At 42.6% G+C, this 25,658-nt stretch overlaps 2 protein-coding genes across 4 annotated transcripts in view; one reads left to right on the top strand and one right to left on the bottom strand.

Annotated features, from left to right (window-relative positions):
- sesn1 (sestrin 1) overlaps nucleotides 1-18,027 on the bottom strand; it is a 52,941-nt gene extending 34,914 nt beyond the window's left edge. Inside the window, exons 1-2 of one of the 2 annotated variants that reach the window (XM_076755800.1) lie at nucleotides 17,929-18,027; nucleotides 16,295-16,614 (exon numbers count right to left, since the gene is read on the bottom strand). In XM_076755800.1, the coding sequence (XP_076611915.1) occupies nucleotides 16,295-16,573 (279 nt within the window). In that variant the 5' untranslated portion in view covers nucleotides 16,574-16,614; nucleotides 17,929-18,027. The remainder of the gene's footprint in view (nucleotides 1-16,294; nucleotides 16,615-17,928) is intronic. The other variant, XM_076755801.1, reaches the window with a different exon arrangement.
- A 1,524-nt stretch (nucleotides 18,028-19,551) lies between these two features.
- Nucleotides 19,552-23,480, top strand: cep57l1 (centrosomal protein 57, like 1). 2 transcript variants are annotated; one of them, XM_076756392.1, is made up of 11 exons: nucleotides 19,552-19,751; nucleotides 20,388-20,556; nucleotides 20,682-20,861; nucleotides 20,939-21,063; nucleotides 21,361-21,474; nucleotides 21,566-21,643; nucleotides 21,857-21,946; nucleotides 22,046-22,111; nucleotides 22,206-22,468; nucleotides 22,548-22,692; nucleotides 22,913-23,480. In XM_076756392.1, the coding sequence occupies exons 1-11, from the start codon at nucleotides 19,731-19,733 to the stop codon at nucleotides 23,117-23,119; spliced, it is 1,458 nt and encodes a 485-aa protein (XP_076612507.1). In that variant the 5' UTR covers nucleotides 19,552-19,730; the 3' UTR covers nucleotides 23,120-23,480. The 2 variants fall into 2 exon arrangements, with proteins under 2 accessions (XP_076612507.1, XP_076612506.1); XM_076756391.1 differs by having other exon boundaries at nucleotides 19,562-19,751; nucleotides 20,388-20,571.
- The last annotated feature ends 2,178 nt before the right edge of the window (nucleotides 23,481-25,658 follow it).

Raw genomic sequence — 25,658 nt, forward strand, 5'->3', positions numbered from 1 at the left:
GCTCCGTTATCTGTTTTCTTTGGCTTTCTTCTCACGTGTATGAGGAGGAATCACTTCTGAGACAAGGGAGCGATGACAGCACGCTTGGACGAACGTCTCGGCTGGATGGACACCTTCACACACCTGCGTTCAGAAACACGCGGACACTCGTGGTATTTCACAGAGGTCCCTCGGTTCAACAACACCCACTGATCTTTTTTCCTTCTTCACCCGTATATAACCGAGCCCTGCTGACCCATATTCCAACGTGAGGAAAGACAGGCTCGCCACGCAGGTTCGCCCTACAAATTCATTTTCAAGCTTGAATGGAGCAAACAGGGGCTGCAGCAGATGATTGATTATTTTTACAGCTGATTCATGTATTAATTTTCAATACTAACTGGACAATTAACCAAAATCTCATTCATGCTGCATTGCTGAATGCCAATACTGATATTCGAGAGTTGATCTGTTCATGCAGTGTAGACAGTTATTTGTAAAAACATATATGCATAAAAGAGCATGATTAAATTTGGTTATGCAAGAACATGCAGAACAAAGAATGTTCACCATTTTTACTTGGTAAACAACTTGGTAAACGATTCATTAATTATCTTAATCGGTGCTGTTAATGAGTTATCAGTTAACCGGTTTGTCGACTTATCGTTCCAGGAATACACCTAAAAGACACCTTGACAAAATTATGACCAGAGTCAAGTTCTTCACTACACAGCTACACAGGTGACGTGTTCGGATTTAAGATCAAACTCTTAAAATCAACAGATAGAGCGCACAATTAAACATCAGCGATGACACCGGTTGACTGAAACAACACATTTACAATACAACCAGCTCCGTCAAACTGGAAGCAAACCTTAAAGACACATGCAGGCAGACGAGCACACGTGACGCAGCGCATGATCACGAAGCTAAGCCACACGGAGAAGTGACAAAGACGACGACAGATGGGAAACACAGCCACTGAGAGGGGAACGCTGTGTTTGTGTTGCCGCGTCTGACTACTAGAATTGGAAGAATTGATTATCTATACGCCCGCTTACTCAGCTAAATCTACCTATATTTGAAGGCCACTCTAGATGAACTGCAGCCTCAATGTCAATAAATCTTAGTCTGGCTGATGTTAAGGTAAACATCTGCTGCTGCTGTCGCTGTTTCATTGTTAATTGATTCCTTGCTCACTGGCGGGACATCAGCACGGAGAAAGTGCGTTACATAAGTTACATCACTTGTTTGCTTTCTCTCCTGACATCACATGTCACCCTGTGCTCTGTAAAATTTACGACAAAGGCTTCTATTAGAGTTCCTTCCTCCCCCGCCTTCTTTCCTGACGTCAAGTGACGAGAAGTGAGCCAATGGGCCACTGACACTCCCATAAAACAAGCCAATCAACGGCCGAGAGCATGCCGCTGATTGATATCCTGAGGGGAGCTCTTGTGCGGGTCATGAGGGGATCCATTCTTGCACCCGATATGGACTCCTCCTTTCCATGTCTGAGATTAAAGTTTGATGTTGGGGGAAAGCTGATATTAGTTCAGGGCTTAGGGATATTTACCAGGATGTTTCCCCAGCGGTGAAAAAGGGGGAGGGAGACAGAAACGAGCCGACTGAGTGGCTCAAGGGTTTGTGTTTATTTTGTGTTGGTTAGTTGCCAACCTTTACATGCCTGCTTTCCTAAGGGCCTCAGAGTGTTTACTGCAACATGACTAGAAACCTACAGAGGAACAGACAAGGTGTGGCAACCTGCCAGCAAAAGACTATTCAGGAACCAGATGGAGAAGCTGTTTTTGTCTCTCTCACCATCGATCTCCCTATGGCCTAGATACTTCTGTTCTCTAAAGAGTTTAGCCAAGCATGGCCCCGACTATTCTTGTACTTCTATACTGACTAAAAGTAAAAAAAAAAAAATCCAGTAGTGAGCTTTTCTTCCCTAAATTTCCCTTTACTAGCGCCTTGTTCTTCCAGCTAATGTGAAAACCATTACTGTTTTGTCGAGATTCTTTCTTGCGGCCCGACATTCTTCTTCTTGCCATTTTCTTTGTTGTCTCGTTGCATTTTTCCCTCCACCTCATTGCCGCTGCCTATTTACCGTTTCTCTTCCTACCTCCGTTCCAACCTCTCGTTTTCTCCCTCCTGCTCATTAAACAATGGCTCGCATTGTTTCCAAATATTTCTGCTTGTTTAGATCTCTGTCTAATGCGCTCTTTGGCCTCAGAGATTATACTTGCTGCATTCTTACTTTTAATCACCATTAGCCACAGACACACTGCAAGCTCACAGTGAGCCTACACACCCTGGATGTAATGCCCTTGTATGGGCTTTGTGCACTGTTATGCATTATCTGATGCAGAACCTGTAAGACTATAGAAAGGAGCTGGTTTCTATACATGTCCAACTTTTGTTCAATGGGCCTCCAAAAAAACAAGACTTCCATGGTACCACAGACCCTCATAAATTAAACATTAACCCTCAGGAAAGTCCACACTGATCCAGCAGTTTATTGTAATCATCCTGTAATTGGGCTAATTTCTTCTAAATTACAGGTAAGTCTTCCTGTTTTGCTGGAGACCCTCTACTCTTTGGAGTCAACCCAATTTTGAGAACCACTACCATAATCCAGCCATCTGTCGCAATGACTCATGCATTTTCAGCAGGTAAGAAAACATGTTATGTAACTATCTATTAAGTAAGCACAAAGGAATGCTTATGAGCATAACACCATCAATGTTAACTTAGTGTCAGGTAGAATGTGCAGCCTCACCCATCGCAGATGAAAGATTTCTGCATGAAAACAGCAAATAGGCAAAAAACTCATTGAGAATGTTTGTGGCGACTTCACACAACTCTCAGATCTGTTGTACTTTATACAGGAAGGAATGGGTTCCTCCGACTGAAAAACTAGCTTTGATTTGTCAAACTGACTAAACGCATCAAACGTGACACAGCGCTTGACGTGTATTACGAAAAATGAGATTTCTGGACACCAGTGTTAAGTCATGATAATAAAACCTTGAAGATAACAAGTTACGGTAAACCAAAGGAAACAGATTAATTAAAGGAAATACCATTAAAAGTCATATGAAACAGGATTAAATAAGAAAAAATGCAGCCGGACTAATAAATGAAACCACATTTTAAGTAAAAAACAAACAAGTGACTGATTAAAAGCAGGTTAAATCCCACATTTTTGCTAATGAGTCTCTCAAAACAGCAAAACGAAGGCTTGACGTCTGGGCTAACAGCAGTTTGCATTGTTCCTCAGGTGTATTGTGATGTATTTTAGTTACGTTTCATGAGTGTACCCCACTGTTAAAATCTCAATCAGACATCCAAATATATTCACTGAGAATTAACAATATGTGAAAATGCAGTTAACCGTAAAGCCTTCTTCTTTGTGCTGATGAGTAAAACCTCCTTGAAGAGCCTTTGCGACATCACTTCACGGACGTCTATGATGCATGTTTGTAATATCATCAAGGTGGCTGAAGGCAACATCTGGAATAATTTAAGAGAAGGGGACAACCTCATTTATTGGTACCAACAACAAAACACAGATTTTGTTTTTCCTGTAAGACTCATGAGTCAGAAGTGCTCAGCTTACAGGCGCCCCACGCGACTACTTTGCCAGTTATGTGATGTGTTCGGACCAGCTTGCAGCTAATATCCTATCCGATTCCTGCAAAACAAGTCAGGAAAGTATGTCAAAAATGCTTACATGTACTGCGCCGACAGAAGATGCTATTGAAGTGTGGAGCTGTTCGCTAATGTGCTATCGTAACATTCCAGGAGTGCTCAGTGTGGGGGGGAATACGTGTGTGTCAGGGTGGGTGCATTCGGGGGTCTAATAAACCCACAAGGTGTGATGGATGACGACATGATGTAAGTCTATCTCTTCCAATTACTGCGTTGGGACACGCAGTACAAGTGTGTGAGCGTTAGGAGGGTAAACAACTCCGTGCACTTGCTCTGCACCTTTGAGCTGAAGTTTCCGTTCTTTATTCAGTCATGAACTTTAAAACCGTTGAACTGTTCAACAAAAAAAAGGGAACATCAGCATTTCCTCTTTGACACGTGAGTCTTCTTTTAGTTAGACACAAGACACGAGCATTTGAAGTGACCAAATCAACATAGACAGCAACCATCACACGCACGCACGCACGCACGCACGCACGCACGCACGCACACACACACACACACACACACCTTCGAGTTTCACTTACCGCGGACAGACCAACAGAAACACACACACACACACACACAGAGACAGGCAGATATAAACAAGTGTGACCACACTACACACAGCGAGGAAGGGCAGAGTGTGAAAAACATGCTGCATTTATTACCCAAATAGAGATGATCATCTTTAACACGCAGCTGTATTTTTAGATAATTTGTGAAACAATCCTATTTGCATTGCTGACAGCCCATCGCTTTGTCCATATCGACTTTCACACACAGTATTTGGCCTCGTCTGCCGTACATAGGAGCGATACACTGATGCAATACCCTTAAACTGTGCTAAACCACATCATGAAGTGTCTTTATTAACTGTTATATCATAGAGCACCTATAATGTCTGGTTAGCTGATCTTAAAAAGCTCAGTTCACAGTTAAACCTGCGATAGCTGGGGCACACTTAGGGGCAGCGGAAATTGTGACGCATGGTCACCTTTAAAGTTGATATGGTTCACTCTGTAACTCATTCAGCAGTTACTGAGCAACTGTTTCATTCATTTGATGCCATGTTTCAGGTCACCTGATGAATCTGAAAAGTCCAACAGTCGCTCTCCCTTTAGCTCTGGTTTTGGTCTCCTCCAGCTCTTTGAGAAACATCTGCTGAATGCTCCAAATGTGTTTGGTCCTGAGCAGGTAGTGAATTGTGGGTTTTTAGATCTCTTTCTCTGGAAACACCTGCGTGCAGTAGCTGAAATCGAAGCTATGAGAGCAGTGAGACTGATTAAAAACAATGAAGTTGCAGCCGGACAGCTAAACAATGAGCTGAAACTCACTAAAGCTCAGGGAAGCAGAGGACAGATGCAGATTCAGATTTGCTTTGTCTTTTTCATCAAATATTTTCCGTCAGTTGTCTGTAGAATGAAAATGTATCACCAGCACTTAATCTTTATCCCCAAAGAGTGTGGGTGCTCTGTGCGGTGGATCAATATCATCAAAGGTATTTCGGCACAGTATCTGGTTACACTTACAAAACTAGACGGACAGCTGGGTGCAACCTACGGCCATAAATACCACGAAGGTGAGAGTGACAAATATAGCTCATTTATAGCTGGTATCATCATGCCTGTGATATAACACAATATGTCATTTGAAGTTTTGATAATGAGCATAATTGTCATGGTAGTAAAGAGTATGTGCTGCTACTCGTGCGGCATCATCTTTAATGTGTGTGAATGAATGTGTTTGTGTTTTTATGACAAAATGGCAGATTATTCTTGACCGCCAAAGAAAGTCACCTGACCTCAGTCTAACTGAGTGCGTGTTTCACCGGCTAAAGACCAGACTGAGGGCTATAAGGCCCCAGAACAAGTAAAAAGTCAAGTAAAGATGCGATGTTTCTGCTGATGCTTAAATATTAAATTTGACTTTATTCAAAGGATGACAGTTGGCATTTAAACCTCACTGTCATTCTTTTATCTCAAGTCCAACTTCCTGATTTCACTGGATGTATGTTTTTGTAAGTGTGCATGGGTTTGCGCGCGCGTGTGTGTGTGAGAGAGAGAGAGATGACACCTTGTAACCTCCAACATGAAGGCACATGTCCAGATTTAGGGCAGACGCACTGGTCGATGTGAGGGAGTGTGTTTTCCTACCCTAAGTAAACACTGTGAAGTAATCCTACTTGTGCAGCTTTTTCAAACACTCCACGTCAATCACACACAGACACACACTCTCTCCCTCTGTGTCTCTACCACACACACACACACACAGACACACACTTCAGCCTAACTTTGGAGCAAAAGAGCTGAGGTCAGAGGTGAACGACTGTGGGAACGCAGAGGTCCCGTAGCGTGAAACTGTCGCCGTCCTGACAAACTGGCCTGTAACATAAACAAGCACACATATATCAGGCTGGGACAATACCCCCGAGAAGAGAGCACAATACCCTCGACCACTCCACACTGGGCCTGAAACAATACCACACACGCTGAAACAACACCGTAGCCAGACCTAAGCCAACGCGGCACTGAGCGAAGCCTGAAGCAACACCGTTGGGCGAGCAGCACCACACAATACCTGCAATGGGAAACGATCTATCAGGTGCTGACACAGCTGAGTTGACGTCTCCAAGTGTGAGGTCTTTGAAAGATTTGCTGAGATGCACAGAGGTGGACAAGCCCTTGTGAGCATTGTGAGAGTTCAGCTGCAAGTTTAATGTTTTTCCTTGAAGACTACATGCAGTTAGGTGCAGGCAGAAAACAATGCATCTAAATGCATTTTGATTTCTAATGTGCACACCCTTTATGGAAGAGCAACCCTCCAAGCCTTTAGACTTCACTGTTATTTATAGATGCAACAATCCAATCTCCTAACTATTTTTAATAAATCAGTGCATCATTTGGACTATGAAATGACAAAGCAATGGAATTTCCCTCTCAATTTCCTCAAGGTGAGCCCTTCCGATTGCTTATTTTGTCCAATCAATGGCCCAAAATCAAAACATATTCAGTTTTCAGTGATATACGACACAGAAAAGCAGAAAGACTTCACACTACAGACGGTAAATCTAGCCAACGTCCATTAAAATTGCTGATAAATAATTTTCTGTTGCTCAGTAGAATCATCTGCTTAAGTCAAAGGCAGCTGCAGTGAGTTAAATCAATCAAGACTAGCAGCTTTTCACCTGGATTCAGGCTCAACTCCATTTCAGTGGTTACACAATATTTCCTGATCTGAGCAGGAGCAACTGTCCCTAATATTTTGTTTGTGTGCTCTAGTTGGTTAAGCCTGGTGTTGAGCCTGTGTGGTTTGTATCCTAATAGGGGCTACCTCAGTCTGGGACCTGGATCGTGGCCACTGGGCTATTCATGCTTTGTGACCTGATCCGCAGATGCCTCTAAATCCTGCATGCTCACTGCTATAAATCTCCCAAGACATGTAAACACGCACACTCACATTCAAAGGCAGACAGATCAAGACACATAAACACATAGCAAAAGGCACACAGACACATACACACACACACACGCACACACACACGCATACACACAAACATACTGGATGAACGCCCGGTGACCTGGGCAAAAGGAAAAAATTAAAATCATGCGCAGCATTGCATGCATTCAGCCCAGTGCATGGAAAATTCCCATCCAGCAACTTGAGAGGAGAATAAAAACAGGCTAAAAATGGGTACAGAGCGCCCTCCTGTGTCCACGCATGCGAACTGCAGCTGGTTCAGCAGCCCCCTCGATGCCGTGTGTGAGCGATGAAACCACTTAAAGGGCCATTTGGTTTCATCAAGTAAAAGGCGGAGCATTAAAGAGTAAGGGGGTGGAGGTGGAGGATAAAAGGCACATATTGATTTTTTTCTTTTTTTTTTTTCAAATATTGGATCCACTGAACCTTCATCATTAATTTATGAATTCAATCAAATTAATCCTGAACAGATGGCATGGGAGTCGATAGATGAAAGTGTCTGAGATCAGGGGCTGAGTGTATGTGGCAAGTGGGGTGACAGGCAGCTCTTTCCATGTCAGCAAGATTTATTTTGTTGGATTGCATGAGTGTGTGTGTGTGTGTGTGTGTGTGTGTGTGTGTGTGTGTGTGTGTGTGTGTGTGTGTGTGTGTGTGTTGTTGTTTTTGTTGTTTGAATACTCCCTCACAAAGTAGGGAGGGCACAATAAAGTCAAGAACTTCTTCAACCACAGGAGATTTATGTGCATGAGTGTGTTTATTACTGCACCAACACGACTAAAAATCCTAAATAAAAACTAAAAATATCAACATTTTTATCAACTTGTCTCCCTGCTAATCAGCATTACGGTAGCTGGACGGTATGAGGACGATGCTCAAATAGAATATCAAATGGAAATCAAGAACGTTTCGGTCCATGCTCAAGGAAAAACCTACAACACCTACAAGGCTTTTTACTCAGCAGACGTTTGGTCATGGTAAGGAAAGCACAGGTGCGACTAATAACTTTAATGACGCCTCAGTTCTGTTAAAGTGTCCCAGTACACCCTGTACCTGAAGCAGTTAAACTGAATTCAGCCATCACTCATTTCATTGTTTACACCTGTGCCTTCACTGTCACGTGTCAAAATGTCTGCTGTGGAAAACGTCCCACTGTTATTATAGGATGACGTAATGCTGTCACAACATTATAGTCCCCATGTGCTGCACCTTTCTCGCAGCAGACACGTTGGCATGTGATAGCAGGAAGAGCACAGGTGTAATTAATATCGCTGATGATGGCTCCATTCCATTAGAGTCCAAGTGAACCATGTCAGTAAGCCAACCTGCATGTTTGCTGTGAAAGGGCTCCACAGATGTGAAAAACCCTCAAAGCTGCCCCCGTGGATCAGGGCAGGTGTTAGAGTGCTCAACCAACGTGATTTCTTTGACATTTAGGCGCTTGCCCACGATGAATTACGGCAGCTACAGTTACACAAGCTTCAGTTTCTACTGGCAACATTAAACCAAGAGAGGGGAGAGCTGAAAACAATCTTGAGCGAGACGTGCTGGAAAAGTAAATAAAAATAGGAGCTAACGAAGCAGCCGGAGGCTTCACTTCATGAATTATTTGTGAACTTTAATTCCATATGCAAGTTATAAATATCACATTATGGCAATGACACAAAGCAAGAGAGAGAGTGAGAGAGTCTTGTTTATTCAGCAGCACCATGTGATCACCCTATCGCTCCTCCTAAATCTCCTGATAGGAGCAACACAGTAAATCCTGGTTGAACCATGCGAGCAGAGCAGGAGAACATTATCTACATACATTCAACTGATAGCCTGGGCCTATAGCTCTTAAATTCAAGTACCTTTTCTGTGTGTTCAAAGAGTTTGCCATTCCTCTCCCACCTCCTGCTGCAGCACTTTGTTGCTGTTGTCCACCGCCTCGCCTCCTCTGCCCCCCCCCCCCCCCCCTTCCACAGTCTCTGGGTGTGTGGGTGAGACAAGCTGAGCCTTGCAATGTATGTTCTGCGAGTCATGGTGGATTGCACGGATGTGTGCTCCTGTGATGCGTTATGGAAGAAAATGGCCTGATTATCAACTTATCATGAGCAGAATGATCATGTATTTAGGGCTGTATTTTGATCTAGAGACATTTAAAGCTATTGCACATTCAGTTCGATTCTGGACCGGGGCGCAGTTATTCAGGTTTTGAGCCAGGCTGGGCTCAGGTTCTGGAGAGCAGGGCTCATACACTCGGGGTGCTAGTAGTTTTCCACTGGAGGTTGCTGACTGAATACAGAGAGAGACGTGTTTGTTCCACCTCCTCCATCGGTTTCACCCCTTCACCTCTCCTACGACTACATAATCTATTCAGTCGCTGTCACTTTCCCCTCCATCTCTCGTTCGACCTTCGGTGCATAGACATCATGTTTAGCCACATTCTCTTTCCCACTCTCCCACCTCCCTCTTTCTCTCCCTCTCAATTCCTGAATAGCACGGCCAGAAATAATCGCAGACAAGCCATCACCCCTCCACCCCCAAGTAACGATGTCAACCAACCCACCCCATCACTGCACCTCATGCCACTGGTACCATGACGACTGCACAGGCTTTGCAAAAGCCCATTGCCCAACACTGGCGCATCTCTCCCTCTGTGCCAGGATAATACAGCCTTTTCATCCTTTAATGGAAGAGCCATTACAAGGAAGACGGATGACGCTTAAAGGGAGCAAATTAAAGATTCTCCTTTTTCTTTCTAATGTTTCTGAGATTGCCAAGATATTTTTTTGCATATGTAATAACGAGAAAAGGCAGAAAATGGTGCTTTTTTATCATTTATTTAGGCTTTCAACAGGATTGACAGTGACCTAGTTGCATACTTCCCACATGCCCCCCACCACCCTCCCCTAGTCTTCCCGAGTCTGCTGCAGTGACTGGAGGTGGGGGTCTGTCTGTGTCTGTGATCAAAGTGGGAGCTTGTGTGTTAGCATGCTTTCCTAGCATGTTAGAAACGGTCTCTTGTGCAGTTTATTTCCCTGTTCAATGACCTAGACACACTTCAGCAACATAACAGATGCACAGTCAGATAGGATTCCCGGTCTGCACATCACCACTTTACTAAATGAAGACTTATTTATTAGGAGATTGTATTGATTGTTATTGGTGGTTTTTGTATTGTACACTGAGAAAACCAACCATTGCGTTTCTTTCTCACAAATGTTTGCGTCACAAGGACAAAACCACGCAATTACATGAAGACAGCTGCCGAAAGACGAGCAATTTGACTGATTATTTCCATTATCGATTTCTAGATTCAACAAAATGTCCAATACAGTTTCAAGACTCCAGTATAACATCTTAAAATGTGTCATTTTGTGCAGCCAACTATCTCAAACCAAAAGACAGTAAGTTTGCATGATATAAAAGAGAAACGCAGCAAATCCTCACAGTGGGGAAGCAGCCATAGTTTAGCTGACAAACAAATGGTTCAAATTATTAATCAATTAACATGAGATTCTCCTGATTCATTAATCAGCTAAGGGTTTCAAAACTGGCTTTTACCTGAACTTCAAAAGAAGCGACAATGCATCAAAGATGAGCTACTACGTTGTGCAGCTATCATCATCAGCATCAGTATCACCGGGGCTGAAAACCATCATATCACAATAGGCTTTAAGGATCGTACTAATGCTTAAGTGGTCACAGTGTAATTGCAAAATAAAGCTTCATATAGCTTTGTAAGACTGAACATCCCGCAGAAACAATGCCAATGCATACACATCCACCCCAGCTCCCATCAATGCTGCCCCATCACTGGGCCCAGCTGGCTAGCAGCTGTAAATCCACAGCTTTATTTCTCTATCACTTCCTCCATATCCACGGAGCATTTCACTGTACAGTTACTGTGCCAAAGGTCACTGCCTGCTGCTGCTGCTGCCACTGCACTCTCTCCCCCCTCGATATGTAATTTGTGTGACCTGGTTCAAGCAGAGATCGCCCATAATCCAGCAGATCTGCACAGACCACAAGGCTCTCTCTCTATGGGTCCTCACTCTATTTACAGAGTAAGCAGAGGTAGCCCAGAGAGGACCGGAGGCATGCACACAAACATGCAGCAACATACAGCACACTCACAAAAGACACCGACAGGCACACACACACAGTCGTGTACAACAGCATATGAACGAACTTCCTGCCGCTGTGACGGTGAGCAAAAACTTTAACAATTCTCTGAACTAACGCCACAGTCTGCCAGTGGACTTTGATTCTGCCTTCTCAGAAAAGCAATACTGCATCTGTCCGCACTCCTGTCTGTCAAGGTTGACAAGTCAAGTTTGTTTATACAGCCTCACCACAAGCATGCCACTTTTGAGACAGGTTTACACACACAACAGACCCGTTGAGAACAAACTAAATCCACCATCAAATTAAGCAACAACATCTCAGACAAGGTAAGAAAAAAATAGAAACGGATGAAACAAGAGCCAAATTGGGATTTATCACCAAGAAGGTAGCAGCTGGTGCAAGAACTTCATATATGTGAGCACTGTGTTTTGTGACAGTAATTCAGTCTTGACAGACAGATTTAAGGACAGTGCATGCTTTTTAAAACCTGTATGATACAAACCACAAATAAACCAGTCCTAAAAAAGCAGCGTGATCAATATCTGATGTCATCTTGGAGAAACTTCCAAGCTTTCCACGTGGGGACAGAAATGTGTTCTGGGTTATTCTGGGAGGAGGCCAGATCCAGGAAGCCATTTCACTTAATTAATCACACACAAGTGTTTATTACAGGGGCTGCTGAGTCATCCTAAATGTCCATAATTAGCCAAATAAGTATGTGTAAATGAGCCTTTGCCTTCCTCATAGAAAAAGAGCGTCACAAAAATGATTCATTGTTTCATCTCTTGTTAGCAGTAAAAGTGGCAAGATCAAAAAATCTCATTTCTGCTGCACAGTGAAAAAGATTTTGAACCTATTTCACAAGATGCAATGCCATTTCAGGACAGAATGAGACGGATTTGAGAGAGAAAAGATAAAGTAGTGGAAAATAACATTAAGATAGATAAGAACACCTAACAAAATTTGGTTCACATCATACAAATTGAACAAGTCAGTTACGGTCTTTATTGATATCAGCAAACAGGGTCACATAAATCAGCAGAGCAAACTGAACGCTTACAGACAAAGGAGTCTTTGAGGATTGTGGAAATACACTCAAAACTGTCGTAAACGTTGTCAAACAAGCTTCTGGGTTTTTGAAAGATTGCCAAGGATTTATTTTCCTGAAAAACAGATGCTCAGCTGTGTGACTCGAATGATACTACAGGAGAGGCACAAACTGGGGCTGTGCGCTTCTTTACAATGCTGCATTGTTTATTAGGAAATTAGTAAAAGGAAGGTTTGGTTGTGGTACGAGGCAGAAGACTTAAAAAAGTATATTCAGGAATTTTCTCATGAAACTGAGTCTTAGCAGCAAGAAGTCAGACCTAAAGCGAACTTGGCTGCATTGTCAGATGACCGTACGTGCTCAGGACAGGACTGAATTGAATTCAAAGAGACACTAAGTCCATTCGGTATTTACTGTATGTTCTTCACGTCATCCCCGTAGGCTGTAGACGTGGACACATTCTCTGGAATCTGAGCAGCGTCAGCCTGCATCACAAGAACAGGTCGACGTTTTGAGAGTGGCTCTTAATTCAAGTTAGGCTAGCTGAGTAGCACAATGATTACATAACACAAAGAAACCCCTCTCTGTCCCTGTCCAGCAGCCCAAGACTGGGCTCTTTTCATCCCGCGAGGGAACATGGTGACCGGAGAGAGAACGGGACGATGGAGTCTGCCCACCCCCTTTCATAGACTCACAACACACACTTGCTATTGTCTCTCTCGATTTGTGTGTATGTGCACGTGAGTGCGTGTTTGCGAGCAGTGCATTTGTCTTCACCCATCGTTATCCTGTGTTCCCCTGTATGCTTCAGATCAATAAAGCTCAGCAAGGTCAACCGCCTTTACAATCCCCGGGATGACCCTCTGACAGTGTGTGTGAGCGCCCATGTTGACCATATTAGCGGGACTGCATAGGTAAGTGATTTTGAGACTTGTATTTTCACCCCAGCAGACGCTTACACAACAGCGTCCAGGGACCCAACCCCTCCCCGTGCACACAGAACCCTATTTTCAGCCGTGACCCCGTAACCCTTAACCCTCGCCACTCAGCAATACTGGGGCAACATAGCACAGCAAACATTCAAGCTCACAAGCCCATTCCTGACCGCAGCTTGTCCCACACGTTCATAGGGTGCACTGAAAAAGAAGCAACATACGATAGTTGGCTTCCTCAACTATCTAAAACAATGGTGACAGGAGAGGAGAAGAAAAAAACTATGTATAGCATGCAGCATAAAATATCCAAGCTCAGAGTATTTCCAACATGCACTTTGTCTTGAAGAAGTAGTTTGACAGTATTTCCCCGTGGGCTTACTGGATTTGCTGCCAAGTGTGAGAGAGAAGATCAATATGACTCATACATCTGTCATTAAATATGAGGCTATAGCCAGCAGTCTGTTAGCTTAGCTTAGCATAAAAACTTGATACGAGGGGAAACAGCAAGCCTGGCTTTGTCCAAAGAAAGTGTAAAAAAAAAAAACCCCACAACAACTCAGCGTAAGATGGAAGTCCATGGTTTCAAGGCAACCAGGAGAAACTTCAGGAAGTTACTGCTCCCAACCAGGAAACAGTCGAGCAAATGAACCCCCAACAAAACCAAAACGTGTTTTTTAATCTTTGTTTTTTGTAGTGGTAGTGGTAGGTTTTGTAACATTTGGAGAGAGCTAGGTTAGCTGTTTTCAGTCTTCATGCTAAGCTAACTGGCTGCTAGCTGTGGCTCCATGTTTAATGGACAGATTTGGGAACATTATCACACTCTTAGCAAGAAAGGGAAAAAGACTATTTCCCCCATTGTTTTACTATAACACATTTTATTTATTTAATATTTTATTTAACATCTTTTATTGGATTTTTTTCACGCCACACTCTACCCACGGAGGAGGGCATATTTCTTCTGTAGATTATTATTGGATTTACTTTCACGGTTGATAAAATATACAAAACATATATGCACACTGGCAACAAACAAACTGGCAAAAAGACAGGCCAAATTTTACGCAAGCCATGAAGGAATTAGAGGGCATTATTCTCACCAAGCAGGAGACCTTCCTCTTCCAGAGGAGAGGGGGTTTGTCTTGAGGAATTGCCCGTCTGTGCTTTCAAAGATTTTGTCTTTAATCAGCGGATCTGCTGGAATTAGAGGTCTGTCTGAGCCTGAGCGCCCCATCCCTTACCCCCATCCATCCCTGACAACATGAGAAAGGTGTGTGTGTGTGTGTGTGTGTGTGTGTGTGTGTGTGTGTGTGTTGGTCAGCTGAGTCTTCAACCGTGGGACCAGAACGACACGAGCTGCCACACTGGGCTCATAAATGCACCCTTTGGCAAGCCCACGGCAAATGCAGCTTAGCATAATTCAAAAATACCAGACGGTGTGTACTGTGGTGCACTGCTAAATCCACAAAGCAGCTTTCTCCCTCTCTCATCTCTCTCTGCCCCTCTCCTCCATCTTCCAAAAACACTTCCGCACAAACAGGAATTAATGCCACTGCCAAACAGTCTATTTCCTCAGAATAACAACATGTCAGGCCATCAGAAGTTGTCAGGCTTAGTTTTGTTTGTTATTAGAGGACTCATTAAGTAGAAGAGGACACAGATAGCACCACTTTAAAGCCGGTATAAAGCCGATATTTTGTTCTCTGCAAGTAAATAATGACAATTTTAACTGACAAAAATGCTTCAGCAGCAACATTAATCATTAAAAAAATCTAAACTGTGAACATTCATTCATTTCAGTCCTGTCCGCTACTTAAGGATTTTAGTGGTGTTAGTAGATCAAACAATAAGGCCGGTTCAGACACAAGTGACAACAACATAAATACAGAATCAAATTCAGGCGCATGCTGCGACCTGAATCCAAATTATACCCCACCACATCTGCAATAACAACAAAAACTGCGTGCACACTGATTGCACTGCCACGGACTTTAGCTGATAGAAAGATATGATATTGATGAAGTAAATAAGATAAACTGAAAAGTGAAAAAAAAAAAAAAAAAAAAGATGGAAAAGTTGGCCGTCATATTGGTGTGATGTTGATGATGGAGGGCGGTGACTAAGTATTTTCAGTAAACACGTCTTGGCTCTCTGAGACGACCCACATAGGTACAGTGTGGATGTTTTTACTGGTAGAACTCACTGTGCGGTTGTGAACAGAGTCCCTGGTGAATATTAAATTTATAAAATACAGGATAAAGTGCACTACAAAGGCAAGGAAATTGCTGGGGTTTTTTTATAACTTTTAATCAGTGATATATACTGTATGACAGTTGTGGCCATCCATAAACTGCTCCAGAAATCTATTATTATTATTAACCATTCACACAGTGTATCTGGATGCATCATGGCTCTGCTCGCATGATTTAACATGCATATGAACTGTGGATTAATTGTAAAATTCAACCATCATAGTGTGAAACACAGTAAAAGCCGTCACTTTGGCCTCCAGTGAGTGAAATCTCACAGGCCATGACTTCAGGCATTTTCATTTGGCCAAACTATGAAATTAGGCTCGCTTGTCATCACAGAAGCAGATGATAAGATTGCGATGTTTACTGCAACCACGGGAATATCTGCTGCCTTCTCTTCCACACATAGATCCGCGCTCACTGGAGCAGCTCCAGTCTGTTTGTATTTCTTCTGTATACCAGTAAAACTGTTACACAAATTCCTGATTTGCTCTTCTTTGTGCGTGTATGTGTGTTGTTGAAGGGCTGGCTTGGCCTTGGCTTTGTAGTGTCAATGAGTTCATGTGTCTCATTGTGTCACTGAATGTAATCCACTTGACAAAACCCGCACTGGGTCTTGACAACGTACTGACTCAACCACAACGTTTGCAATGCTTATGAAGAGGTGAGGAGAGGAGCAGATGGCAGCAGAACAATACCATAAGCACTGGTATGGGAGACCATATGACAGCCTGGTGCAGCTTAATGCAGCATAGGACAGAAAGCTCACCAGGGTCTCATTGTAAGCTGTATGAATCTCCTACCTGGACGGCCTGTAGAAGCCGGCTGCATCGCTCCCTGACGTCTTCAAAGGGACACCGTTTGGAGAGCATGAGAAGGTGAGCCAGGGTGTCATTCAGATCACTGTTTGGAGGGTTTCCTGAGGCTTGGGGGGACAGGGCTGGTGATGGTATTGGCCTGATGGCTTCCACTTTCTTCATGACCAACTGGTGGATGTTCTCCATGGCTTCAGTTCGAGAGATGGCATCCCGGCTGCCCAGCCCATCCCATCTCCCCAAAGACTCCTGGTCCTGCACTTCCATCTTTTGATGTAGGACTAATGTTTGTGCTGTCTTACAACAGGCTGCAGGACAAATAACACACAAAACAGTCTATGTGTACATCACAGCATCAAAACAACCTCTAACAATGATTTTCTAATGACATAGTAATGGAGAACTGTGGGTGGGCATGTGCTTATAATGACATTCACTGTCAAACCGCATTGCAGGGATTTGAGACTGACTAATTAACCAGCCAGCAGATACTATTACTTGATATCAGCTAATCACAGATGTATCAGTATCAGCACAGATGTCAGACACTAAATATAAAGACATTGCTGGACAAAAACGTGTTTGCTGTAATTTAGAAACAGAACTGCAAATTGCAGTTGCATGCTTTGTACACCGGGGAGCACTTGCAAGTATATTTTTCAACTGCAAAATGTCCGATCAATGAAAGGATTAATATGGATTAAATCCTCTATACATGCATTTTAAGTTGCAATATGTAATTTGTGACACAGTAGATGCTTTTGAAAATCACATGAGAAACTTGAGGGATAAAATAACCAGACAAGACAATAAATTGATTACAGACAAATCAAGATGTTTCATATAAAAACCAAATACTGTACTTACTGATTTACAATACTGCCCCAATGGCCTAACACACTGATATCACATGAGGTATAAATGGACTTGAAAAATCTGCGCTGGTTGACAAATTCATATTGTTAAGTGGTATATTTCATTGTATCTCCCAACCCTACTAAGTAATATTTTGGTCACAATTCTTTAAGAACTGAATTTAATGGGGTTTCTTAAAATTGAATGCTGTGTAAGAAATTAAAATATAGCCTGTGTATATCGGCTGTGTATGTATCTGTTATCGGATTTCTTAACTGTCAAATGTCGACATGGGGATTGGCCTCAAAAAGCCAGTATCAGGGGGGCTCTGGCAGGACAACAGGGATTTAAAGCCAGATCATGCTGAAAATTTTAACACTGATATTTGGTCTGTTACCAACTAGCGAGAAGAAAGCCTGGTTAAAGTACAGACTATTTACTGAGGTTACAAGCCATAATAATCTGGCAATTAAAGTGTTACTGCCTCCTACTGCTTCTGTAAACGATAACGAACCGACGTTTGTTCATAGTAAATGACTTTTCATTTCAATTTTAGAGATTTTATGATGAAAAATGTGGAAATAAGCAACTTGCCATTGAGTGAGGTCCATTCAATCTCTCTGCCTTCCTTTCGTGTCAGGGCTTTCAAGCTACCCGTTAACAAAGACACCAGTAAAGTGCAACAGAACGGCGGCGAAAACAACATTAATACACACAAACCTTTCACTGTGGGCCAAAAACAAAAAGTGTCATTCTCAAATACTCACTTTATCCACATTCTTCGGCGCAGTTCCTCTGCTATGGGACGGCTTGCCTCTGCACTGACCAGCAACGTTAGTCACAGGGTAGAAACGATAGGAGGCAACAACTTGAGGGTAAACATTTGATTGGCAGTACTCGCTGGCCAATGAGAGGAGGCTATGGGCATTATAGGGCGTTATCGTGTGAATACTGACAAATGATTGGTTAGAGGCTAGTTGCCAAGCTCTCGGGGGAAGGTTTTATGGGAGTTGAATTCTTTACGTTCGATGTGATGTTTTGGAGGGGGGGCTCTGAGAACTACGTCTCCCATGATACCTTCTGCCGGCACAAGCCCCCCTCCCTTCTCTTGTTTATCAAAAAGAACTCAGGCAGAGAGAGAGATAGAGAGGGAGATGTTTTACATTTTCTTTTGATTCGTTTTGTATCTAACCTCATTTGCATTGAACTAAACTGCCAAACTACACGTTGAAACGGTCAATGCTACTTATACAATATGAGCACACAAATATTAATTTCAACATTATTTGAAATAAGATAGAATTGCATTCTTATATAGCATGTAATGCAAAGTGCAACGGTGTTGTCCATATAACGAAAAAATAAAATAAAAACACGAATCCATATACAGTGCACAAATCTGTGGATGAAAAGCAATTACCAAAATACGTTTTACAGAAAACACTTTATCTCATTGCAGCACACCTGCCACTCTTCAGACACCTTGCCTTTTGCTGCAGCGGGCTATTTGCAGACTGCTGTACAAATGTTTACATGGCAACTGATTGATTTACTGCCTAAAGGCACTTTGCCACCCAAAAAAGTGTTCAGGAAAAACTGCTTCAACCATTTTTTGTTTTGTTTTTTTAGTTGAAAGAGGGCATGTCTCTGCATAACATGATGTACTCCAACTCATCATTTTGCAGATCACCACCAATAGCTCTTAAATCCCATATACTGTATGTTAATCAAGGTCATAGCTACCACTGAGGACATTGAGGTCATGTCGTCAGTATTTTGGAGGATGTGTGTGTGTGTGTGTGTGTGTGTGTGTGTGTGTGTGTGTGTGTGTGTGTGTGTGTATTATATTTCTAAAATCCTGGTTATAGACCTGCTTCACATTTCTACCAATAGTTTTGCAAGGTTTCAGCTATTTTATTTGGTTTAGAATCTCTTGAAGGGTAAGTGTATTTTAAACGCAGTGAACATTCACAGCGCATAATCTGACTCAAATCGCCTACAAAAACACATCCTTAGGAGAAGTGGCCAACTTGCACAAATGTAAGTTTGTTTTAAATGCCTTCGAACATGTAGTCTGCTTATGATTATTATAATCCATTTTCAACATTTCAACATTTTAATTTTATATTGCTAAAATGTTTCCTCTGGTGTGAAGTGAGTGTGGACTTGGATTTAGGGGGTGCCAGAAAGGAAGAAGGTGAAATTACACTACTATTCTGATAAATCTCACTTCTTCCTTTTATCTAATTATATCAAAGTGTCAGATGGTGTCTGTGTGATAACATTTTTACCAGATGTAGGTATTTATCTTAAAGCACGTTGAAAAGTCTAGAACACTCTGGACTCTGGAGGAGGAAACAGTGCGCAGGCGGAACCACTGATGAGAGCGCAAAAAAGGAGGGAAATTTAAAAAGTCCGGACTGCCTGGTAGTGACAGGAAACTTTAGTTGCGCTCGAAGGAATCAGTTAGTTACACAAAGTTCATCAACACCTTACATAAACAGTCTCGGAATGATAGATGTAAGCATATGAGTTGTTTAGAAACGACTATCAGCCTCTGTGTGACAGAATGGAGACTTTTAACGACCAGGTAACATTTGCTGATCAGCCGTTAGCGAATGTGGCTAACGCATTAGCTTAAGCGTTGTTTACTTACTGTTTTGTTGTTAGCTTCAAGGTTTTGTTACGTTTATCTATCATAACATTGGCAAGAGCTGTGGCAAAGTGAGGTCGTAGGGGCTTTACGTTAATACAAACTATCTTGACTTATTTGTAAGTATATCTGTTTGTTATTGCTTGCACAGTCTTAGTAATTTTGGAATTCCTTAAGCTTTTAGGAGCGTAACGGTGGGTTTGTTTGTCAAACAGCCCTCTTGTTGCAGACAGCTGGTGCACTGGACTGCTGTGCAGTGTTTTAAAGATTGATCGATTAATCTGCCATCATTAGTCAATCGTCAAATCACCAACAGCAATTTTGACCAGTCCAGTCAATCAGATCTTTTATTGCACAGGAAAAATACTAAATTTATCTGGTTCCAGCTCCACAAATGTATTCATTTTCTGGTTTTCTTTACATTATTGTGAATTGAATTTGAACACATCACTTTGGGCTGTGGGAACTGTTTGATGGCCATTTTATTAATAATTTGCTTAATTTTAAAGGCTAAAGACATAATTCCTAATAAAATTAATCAGTTCTTTCGACCCCTCCTCCTCTTGTCTCCAGATTTTAGACTCACCCTCAAAAAACAGCTACATTGGGAGCTATTACCAACCACCAGAGAGGATATTACCTATACCAAGACAGCTGGAGTTCCCGGCACATTCATCCATCAGCATGGACCCACAAATGAGCAGCCCCCAGATGTCTCAGACCAAAGCTAATATTGACAGCAGTATTGACAGCAAAGGTATGGAACAGCCATTGTATCAAGTTCTTGTTTCATACAAGGTTCCTGTTATGGCCACCTTCTCTAAAATGACCAGATGTGCTTTTCTGGACTATTTAACTTCTCTTCAGCTGTTGTTGATGCACTGAAGACCCTCCAGCAGAAAATCAAGCGGTTGGAGCTGGAAAGAAAGCAAGCAGAGAAGAAGTTCTCCCGAGATGCTCACAATCATCAACAGGCCACAGCATTTTACACAATGCCCAGTCAACCAGCAGCCAGTTTGCCTGAGACAGACAACTCTGGCAGCAAAGGTAATTGAGGGAGGGGTGTAAATGGTTGAGTCTATTCTGTACATGTTTTGTAATAGTTGTGTCTGTGTTTATGATAGGAGAGCTGGACTCAAAGCTGCAGTCTGCAGAGGCCCGGTGCAAGGTTCTTGAAAAGCAGCTGGACTACATGAGGAAGATGGTTGAAAATGCTAAGAGGGAGAGGAACACTCTCATGGAGAATCAGGTAGTCCAAAAGGCTACAAACACAGCTCATTAAGAAATCTTTCTACAAATATTAGACCCTAACTAAAAAGCAGATATGATTTGGAGAATCTATAGTCCAGAAAACAGGATTAATATTTTTTTGATGAAATTTAATCGACAGGTAATTCAAAAGGCTAAGTGATATTTATATCCTAATCCCTTTCATTACTTCCATTACTTTCTTACATGTCTTAATGCAAGGAAGTAAAGGAGCACTCAGGCCGAAATGCATAATACTCAGTTGTCAAACAATCTCTGCTTGTCCCCCCTTGACTAGGCATCACTGCAGAACCAGCAGCCAAGCAGCTCAAACACCCAATCTCAGCAGGAGAAGCTGGAAAAACTTGAATCAGAATGTGTCAAATTGAGTAGGACCCAAACTCTTGCAGAGGTAATTCACAGTTTTCCAGTTAATTCATTTAAACACTCATCATCCCAAGATGATTGATAAGATGATTATTTTAATGCAATTTTGCTTTCAGGCGAAGCTTGCCATTCTGGAACAGAAACTACTGAAAGAAGAGCATGAACGTCAGCTTGTGCAGCAAAAAGCAGACAAGGTCAGTCCTCACACACTTTGGATCCTCGCTTTGAAGTAACAATGACACAATATTTTCACTTTGATTCTTAATTTTCCTTACTGCAAACATGCACATATTTGACAATACATCCAGAAAAATAAGTGGGTTTTAAGTCACATAAAATTCTCAAATAATGGTAAAATGCTAGCAGAGAATTTGACTGAATTCCTGCTATTGCTGTCATGTTCACAGCTGCAGATGGAGTTGGACACCAACCCTCGACTGCCTGTGCCAACTACTGAGGAGACAAAGAGAAAGAAGAAAACAAAAAAGACCACTAAGGTGCTTTTCTTACGGATGAAGTTACTTAACTGCCTGTATTAAGTTGATTAGGAAAATATGTTTGTACACAGTAGTGATAACAGCTGTCTTCTGTTACAGAAAACCTCCAGACAGAATGAGCTGGCATCACCAAGGCACCAAAAAATGCCCTTTGTTGCAGGAACGGTAAGTCAGTTCTGATGATTTGCACTAACTCTAAAAACCACGGATTATTAACTGTTTCCCTTTTTTGATTGACTTTGATCTCAACCTGTCACAGTCAACCAGCCCAAGCCACTCAGTGCACGCCAACATACAAAGTATACTTCACATGATGAAGCACCATCAGCCCCAGCTGTGTGAACGAGTGAGTGCTTTGCACAGGTCTGGTTGTGGAGCCAAGAAAAGCCTCCAAAAGCACTTTTCTCCATCTTCTGCCACTTCTCACAAGCCTGACAGTGAGTCCGAACAGGCAGATGAGTCACTGGGATCGCTTTCTGACCTGCTCTTGGCTCTGCAGGATGAGCTAGGTCAAATGAGCTTGTGAGTAAGCTTTGTTGTTATTGTTTTATTTTACTTTAACATATTTAGTCATTTTTGTCTGTATTTCTTTTTTTGTCAGTGAGCATCAGGAGTTGGTGGGTCAGATAGATGCAACCCAACATCGCGAGCAGAGGCAGGATCTGCAGAGAGAACTGGAGAGGCTGGTCACCAGGATGGAGGAGAAGGCAGCTCAGATCACGAAGCTCCGCAAACACCAGCAGACGGTATGTGAACCCTCACGTGGTGCAATCCAGAGGCTCATGTGTAAAGATGGTCAATTGCACAATTTCTCACCTCATCAAGAAACTTTGTAGATGTGTAAAATAAAAGTGTTGTATGCCAACAGAAATTTAAGACCAGTGTCTGTAGTGTCAGCTGATCTCCATTCCTGTCTGTGTTGACAGTGTAGGTGTCTAATGTTTTCTGTCTTTGGCTCCTGCACAGGCCCATAAACTGACCCAGAGCCAACAATGTGCTGAGGAACACAAAGCCAAGAAATTAAGTGGGATCAAGCCTCCTGTTCCTTCTCCTGTTAAGGCTACGCAGAAAGTAAAGAAAGGTGGGGCCATTCACAACAACCTGCAGCTTCTCAGAGAAACGCAGAAGTTCAGAAACAGCCTAAAACAAGATGACCTCTCGTGGGAAACATGAGGCTCTCTGAAAGACCTTTCTGCACGCTGGCTTGTACAGCTGGTTAAACCACAGGACTCCCATTGGTTCCTTGCAGCCTGTTTTCCCCTCTCATCAAATGGCCTCTGGGATATTTCTAGTAGCAAATCAACAGAGGGAGTAAGTGTTTTTGTGTTTTACACGCAGCTTGATAATGTGTTACTAATCAAACTTATTAAGCAATGCCTGATCGACTTAAATGAAATCTTGAACAAACAGGGTCTTTCATAGGGAGAGGATGTTTACTTTACGAGCCATGGCCTTATATCTCATCTCAAATGAAGCTGGAGTAATCTATTTTTAATTTAAACATTTTAATAAAGCCTATTCTCTCTACATATTGTAAATAGATTGTTTTTCTCTCATTCTCAGCATTGTTTGGACTGTGAACCACTAGGTGGCAGTGCTCAGCCTATGTCTGTTTTACAAACGTGAAGGCTTTTACCCACTGACACACCATACAGTTGCATGTATTATAATAAGACAGAACTTTATAATGTTGCCTGCAGCAACAAGGTCCTGCCTGAACAGTCTATAATCGAGGTGGACCAAATGCATTGTGAACTCTGTTACACCAGCTGGCTGGACAGCTGAGTAAATGTGGCCCTGACCACAGGACAAACGGATGTGGTTTTTATCGCTGTGCACAATTGGGAGGAACTGGTTTTTGACACAGGATTTTTCTATTTCTCTGTCAGCCAAAATGGCTCAATTCTCTTAAATTCAACCACGATAGATAGCTATTACTCATCTTAATTGTCGGCTTGGCAGACATTTCTGGCATGGCTGAGGCCTCTACATTTGCTCTCTGTTTATTCGAATCAGCCACCTTTTAGGGGATGAACAACCACATGTGAAGCTGCCTCATAACATTCCTGCATTATCCTCATTGTCAGGCCTCGGTCAACATTATTATTGTCTCATCAGGTCACATTTTTGATGAGCAAAAGGCTTTTGACCTTTAAGCTAATCTCAGTCACTCCCTACACCGCCAGCTTTACAGTGGTTGTTAAGTCACAAATCGTTGAGATAAAATCTCAAAAGTGTCTCATCCCTAACTGCCCCGTCCAACATCCCATGTCACGGGAGAAGAAAACAGCTGATTGTTGTGGTTGCTATCTGCGTGCAGCCTTTTCAGCTCATTATTTAGCCTGGTCCTGGTATTCTTGGCATGACTCAGAGTCCACTGCTCGGTTAAATGGACTTAGCTGGTATATGAGAGAGTCTACGCCTAATGCATTGTTTCTCTGTGCTCCCATATTAGATTACAGAGCATGATGGGACACAGCAATCTGGTTAGCTGAGGCAAGTCAAGACCCCTCCATGCCCACATACAACATCTCCATCCCCTCCCATCCTCTCTCCTGACCCTGCAACTCTGATACCTTGTGACTGCTCACCCCTCCTTTGTGTACTGTTGAATAGCAGTGGTGTGTTCAGAGAGCAGCGTACGTAGGAGGGCTGGGCAGATATGAGTCTGTGTAAGGCATTTTGTTGTGGGCGTGTGAAAGGATCGCCTATAAACAGCTACTAGTCCATCGTCTTAAGAAGATACGTCCACAATGTAACATTCAAACAAGAACATGGAGTACATGAGGTTTACATAGATGAAAAGTAACATCCTCCGGAGTGTGAATACAAGTTTACTGGCTGCTGAAAAGTTGGCTGACTGTAGGGTTTTCCACCTCTTATTGAAAGGCTCATAAGATATGCTCTTGATAGAGCAGCACAAGCTTTTCCATCTCTGTCCAGGAACAGCGCATACTAAGTGCAGGGTTTCAGATTGTTTTTAATGGACACACAAGAGAGAGAGGCAAATTGTGGAGTGGTTGTCCAAAAAACATTCTCTCCCAAAACTGTCTTTGGTTCTGGGAAACTGTGCCAGATGGGGACTCTGGGCTACTGGAAGAATAACAGTCTGCTCAGCACAAACACGTTTTGAACACACATACCTCAATCAAGAATGTAGTCGAGTGTAGGGACCATGACACTTGAGTGTGCACGCACACACACACACACATGCACGCACGCTAACGCTTCCTTTAGAGCGAACAGTTTTGTGCTGCATAAGCAGGACCTCGCTGTGACCTTAGAAACGGCGTCCTGTCCGGAGCACAACACAGTGAAAACTCAGAGTGAGAAAAACAAAAGGGTAAGTTTGAACAGACGAGCGCCTTCTTTGGCTTTGGCTGTCGTCGGCACCTTCAGATGCTGATGGTACATTTACAGCAGATAATGTTATTGAAGGCTGCGATGAACTTTGCACCCGTTTCCTTTTCAAAAGCATATTGACTGATATCATCCACAGAGGGTCGTAAACATCAAGACAATGCAGCAAATGATGTGTAGAGTAGTTATCACCAAGCTGGGCGTAAGCCAGTTCATTAAACTTTACTGTTTACAGGATCGTGGATGTATATATCAAGAAAAGCTGTGACCATGAAGTAGATGATTTAGTGGTCATCTAAAAACCCTCTTCTTGTCAGGCACAGTAGTGGTTACCCTTTAAAATAAAGCAATG

The sequence above is a fragment of the Chaetodon auriga genome, chromosome 18 (genome assembly GCF_051107435.1).
Source record: "Chaetodon auriga isolate fChaAug3 chromosome 18, fChaAug3.hap1, whole genome shotgun sequence".
NCBI classification, from domain to species: domain Eukaryota; kingdom Metazoa; phylum Chordata; class Actinopteri; order Chaetodontiformes; family Chaetodontidae; genus Chaetodon; species Chaetodon auriga.